This window comes from Phyllobates terribilis, unplaced genomic scaffold, assembly GCF_046119375.1.
Source record: "Phyllobates terribilis strain yellow unplaced genomic scaffold, ASM4611937v1 Scaffold_5__5_contigs__length_657084704, whole genome shotgun sequence".
NCBI classification, from domain to species: Eukaryota; Metazoa; Chordata; class Amphibia; order Anura; family Dendrobatidae; genus Phyllobates; species Phyllobates terribilis.
This window is the reverse complement of record NW_027362765.1, coordinates 271154349-271159391: the sequence shown is the minus strand read 5'-3', so window position 1 is coordinate 271159391 and position 5043 is coordinate 271154349. Positions and strand designations below refer to the sequence as shown.

Below are 5043 nucleotides of genomic sequence, written 5' to 3'. Positions count from 1 at the left end.
CTTTTGATTGCACATAACCACTGGGTAATCTCTTCAGAACATCTCAGTACTAGCCCCTTTATGCCTTTTCTACATGCCTGTTTGCACCATGTAGCAAAAATACTTGTAACCCAAAACTTTCTTCACTTCTGTATCAGTTTTTTCCCTACATTTTGCACATAGGGTGATGGTGATTTTAGAAAGAACCTCTGAAACTCAGTGAGATCCATTATTATATATTGTTTCTCACTTATATAGCATCATTAATTCCACAGTGCTTTACAGAGATCTTCGTCACTATCCCAATTGGAGTGCACAAACTAAATTCTCCTAACACAAACATACAGACTCCTTGCAGATGTTGTCCTTGGTGGGATTTGAACTCAGGACCCCAAGGCTGCAGTGCTAACCACTGAGCCACCGTGCTGTCCCATTATCTGTAAATGGAAAAGATAAGGCACCATAGTGTGGCTGACGTACCAAAATGACTGCATGGATGCAGACAGAAACACGTAGAAATAGTCACAAAGCATTTAAAAAAAAACAAAAAAACATCCAGATAGAACTTCAGGACTGTCCAGCCTCAGCCAAGATCCCTGTTCACAATTAGGTCTTTATTCACACGTCTGTTCAGACGTTCTGTTTTTCTATTCATTTCAGAGAAGCGGAATAAGCAATCTGTTGCACCAGTTATCATCTATGTTAGGCCGGGGTCCCACTAGCGTATGGCATCCTTGCTCCTATTCTCTTGCACAGAGAGGATCGCAGCACAGCTGTGGAGGAGACAAAGTAATTTCTCCATTTCCTTTGTTGCTGGCATCGGTGGGAATCGTACTGCACTTGGGTGATATCCGAGTGCAGTGAGATTTTTCACACGCACCCATAGGCTTATATGGGTGTGTGCGATTCGAATGCAGCATGCTGCGATTTTTTTTTTCAGCCCGATCGATGCTGAAAAAAAAACGCCGTTCAGCATGCCATCATAGGATTAAATTGTTCTGAATGCAATCCGATTTTTTTTATCGGATTGCATTTGTACGATTTAATCGCAAGTGAGAGCGAGCCCTTACTATGGAGTTCATTTTCTGTCCAGTTTTTAGAATGGAAAAAAGATCTTCATGCAGAACATTTTCTTTCTTTCTAGAAAATGGAATTCTGGCAAACCTCTTAAAGCGTGTGCGCGCGCCATTTTGCTTCAGGAAAAAGAATTTGGATGCAGCAATATGGCGCCGCGCATGCGCAGTAGCATGTCTCTGCAACGAAAAGATGCTACTGCGCATGCGCGGGCCGCGGCGGCCATATTGGGGGATGTAAATTTTCCCTTTTGAACAGAAATTACACTGGCAGTATTTAAAATAGTAGGCAGGTGACTGAAAGCACAGTGACCTGTCAGAGGCCAGAGATAGGCATACATGAATACATAATGAGAGCACCAGAGCACGAGCATAACATTATGTCAGAACTGAAACTAAAGATTCGAAAAGAATCACTGGACGGATTTCATCAACAAAGGCATCATTTTACTCAGTGTAACGGCACCACCTGATAGTGTATGTAGTTTACTAAGCACAATCCAGCTGACAGGTGCGCTTTAATAATCAATGGGGTCTCTGCTTATATTTGCATAACTGATACAACAGATCACTTATTCTGTTTGTGTGTTCTTAAAATGGAATGTCAAAATGAACATGTGAGCCTAAATTCACAATTGCATGTGTGACAAAAAAAGTAATAAATAGGACACCGTCTGGGGGATGTTGCTTTTCCCAGCTGTATATTCTTTTTGCACTATATATTTTGCACTTTCTACTCTACAGTAACCATGAACTTTGCACCAAGTGTTGCTGAATTGGTTAAATATCTTTGTCTGTCCATGCCAGCTGTCTATAAATGAACAACCTGTTTCGATCAAGGTGCATTCATTGGTGTATGACTACGATGCTACTACTCAATTAGCTCTTAAAGGGAATCTGTGATCAGATTTTTGCGATGAAATCTGAGAGCACCATAATGTAGGCGCAGATACTCAGATTACATCGATGTGTCACTTACTGGGCTGTGTTTTGCTGTTTCAATACAATCAGCGTTTTATCTGCAGGAGATTATCATTACAGGACAGCATGGCACATGCAGGATAGTCAAAACACACCCCCAGCACTGATTAGCAGCTCTCAGTCACTATACAATGTTCACAGAAAGCTGCCAATCAGTGGTGTGGCTGGGGTTATTCAACCATCATTTGCCTCTAACAGCCATGTGTGGCCTGTGCCTATTAACCTGTTATATGCAGCTGTCAATCTGTGACAGTGGCATTTACAGCCTGCCTGTAGGGGGCATGGCGTTCTAACCACCTATTGGCACTCCTTCGACACAATCATGGGGTGCCGATGGGTTTCTGTGACAGCCATTGGTCTGCTGAAGACCACCTTGCTTGTCGTGACAGTATTTCTGTGAAAGTCATAGGACATTGTGGTTTTTGCTATGTAAAGCAACAGAAAAAAAAAATCAAAATGCCAGAAATCTGTTTTTTCAGCCACCACAACAGCGCAAAAATATGTAATAAGAGGCGATTTAGTGGTGAGCGAACGTGCTTGTTTAACCCTTTAAACGAGCACGCTCGGGTACTCGCCGAGTAGTTTCGGCGTGCTCAGCATTTCAGTATCAGCCGCCGCAGCTGCATGTGTCACAGCTGTCTAACAAATGTGACACATGCAGCAGCTGCGGCTGTTAGTGAAATGCCGAGCACGCTGAAACTACTTGGCGAGTACCCGATCGTGCTCGATTAGTCTTAGAAATGCCAGACGAATGAACATGTTACTACTTTTAAATGTTTGGGGTCTTCTGAAAGCCTGAACATATGAACAGGTTGTTTTTACATTGAACCTACTCAATTCTTTCTTTTGAGTCTTTTTTTGTCAGCACAATTTCTAGTTTTCTCTTTTGAAAAAACGCTGGAAAAGACAGTGTGAGCATACCCTACAACTTGTGATTGTGGTGGTCATTAACAGGGAGGGGGGGTTTCATGAGCTGTAACAATATGATGTGCATCAAAGGCCACCTTATAAGACCCCCCAAATTCTCTCCTGCTGAACCCATCAAATACACAAATCCAAACATATCTGAGGCACAATAGAGATCCTTGTAAAAATCCAATCTTTATTCCAGAATATTTAAAACATCAGCAAGTGAGGAGACAACAAAAGAGAAACGTTTTGGCTAAATGGCCTTTCTCAAGCTTAAACTACAGTCTGTATTTTAGGTTTGAGAAAGGTCGTTGTTTTATTTTTATCTCCTCACTGCTGTAATGTTTTACATTTCCTGGAATAAAGATTGGATTTTTACAAGGATCTCTATTGTGCCTCCAACAGGTTTGGATTTGCTGCTGTTTTTGGACCTGGTGGGAGGCCCTGCCGAGTAGCACATACTCATCAATGGTGCATGGGAATTCTATACTAGACCCATCAAATAGACAATCAGTCAATAAAGTTTTTTAAACAAAATGTAATTAGTAGTACGCCCATGGTTATTAAACCCTGCTTCTTTATAGAAACAGCGTGTACATTCACAGTACTGTTTTTATCCTTCAGAACATGGGCCAGTATTTCCACAGTTTGTTTGTAAAGCGTCATGATTTGACAAGGTGTTTATATACTCACAAATTAATACCAAATTGATAACATTAACTACATGATTCACAGATTTCTTGTAACCAGGACACAGAACAAGAAAACCAGACATTATCCCCATGCAATAGAAATATTAGATGGGCAGAGATTATTAATGCACCATGACACAGGCAGACCACCCTCCTCCTTTCCAAGTAAAGTTCAATTTCAGGTGGTGAACCGGTCCACATAGCATCTCTGAAAAAGGAATCCCACTGCTGTGCCATATACACAGTGTCAGGTATCGCATATTCATGCGGAGGGGGTCACACAAGTCTAGACCCACCACTTGGCATCGGAAGTATAGTAGAAGTAACTCTCCTCCGAGTGGTTCGCTGTGTCACCCATCCCCCTCCCACCCCATGCTCCGTACATTCACAAAACACTAAACCACGGAAAACATCTGCAGGTCTCCGTTCACCCCACATTCCTCGCTGGTGGGGTTTCACGTCTTTGGAAAGAGATGGTATGAGTTTGGTCCAGCTTCCAGTCTATCGGTGCTCAGAAAACTGTACATTTCTTGCCAGGTCGCTTCACGGGAGGAGGGCAGAGGACGGCACGGATAGCTTCATCAAACACTGTCTTCAGACCGCGCTGGGTGAGGGCCGAGCACTCCAAGTACTTGACAGAACCTTACACATAGAACAATCAGAGTTACCAACTGGTGCCCAGTATAAAACCCAAATCACAATGTTTTAGAACACATTGCCTGAGAATTAACTACAATTTCCACCCATAAATGAAAATGTTCTATTATTTTCTGTTCTCTGTGCTTTGAGTAACTCTATCTAGCCTTTTCTAATTACTGTTTTTGGTGATACATAATATGGACACAAAGGTATTTCTTTGGACTTGTTACTAAGAAAGCTAAGTTTGATTAGTTGCTCTGCATACTGTTAGAGTAAAGAAGGCATTAATGTCTTCAGGCCTGCCGAACCTCAAACTTAGGCCATGTGAACACAAGAGTTTTTGAAGCACAAATTGAGCAGAAACTCTCCAAATGTAAAAACTACTCAAAAACGTTGAGTTTCTGCTCTGAAAGGTCAGCAAAAAAACTGTGTCCACATACCTTTAGGCCAGGTTCATATGAGCGTATTTAAGAGTCCGTATATAGCCCGCAATGCAAGTCTCCTGACATGAACTTACAGTCTCATAGACACGAAGCTTTAAGTTCCGGTCAGGAGACCAAAAGTCAGTCTGGCCATTGCGGTCCGTATACCGACCGTGAATTACGCTCGTGTGAACCCGGCTTTAGAGTCTGGTAGTTCTCCAGAGAGAAGAAGAACAAAGAAACGAATCAGGTGTGTGACTTACTTCGGTGGTCGGCAGCAATTACCTTCTACTTATTAACAAGTTGTGAATTTTACTATCGTGTAAGAAAACCCTACATTTCTGTAGA

The 5043-nt window shown here is 42.1% G+C and overlaps 1 protein-coding gene across 2 annotated transcripts in view; it reads right to left on the bottom strand.

Moving 5' to 3' along the window:
• Positions 1-3462: 3462 nt before the first annotated feature.
• RAC3 (Rac family small GTPase 3) overlaps positions 3463-5043 on the bottom strand; it is a 40264-nt gene continuing 38683 nt past the window's right edge. For both annotated transcript variants that reach the window (XM_073684147.1, XM_073684146.1), the window contains one exon: positions 3463-4276. In XM_073684147.1, the coding sequence (XP_073540248.1) occupies positions 4146-4276 (131 nt within the window). In that variant the 3' untranslated portion in view covers positions 3463-4145. The remainder of the gene's footprint in view (positions 4277-5043) is intronic.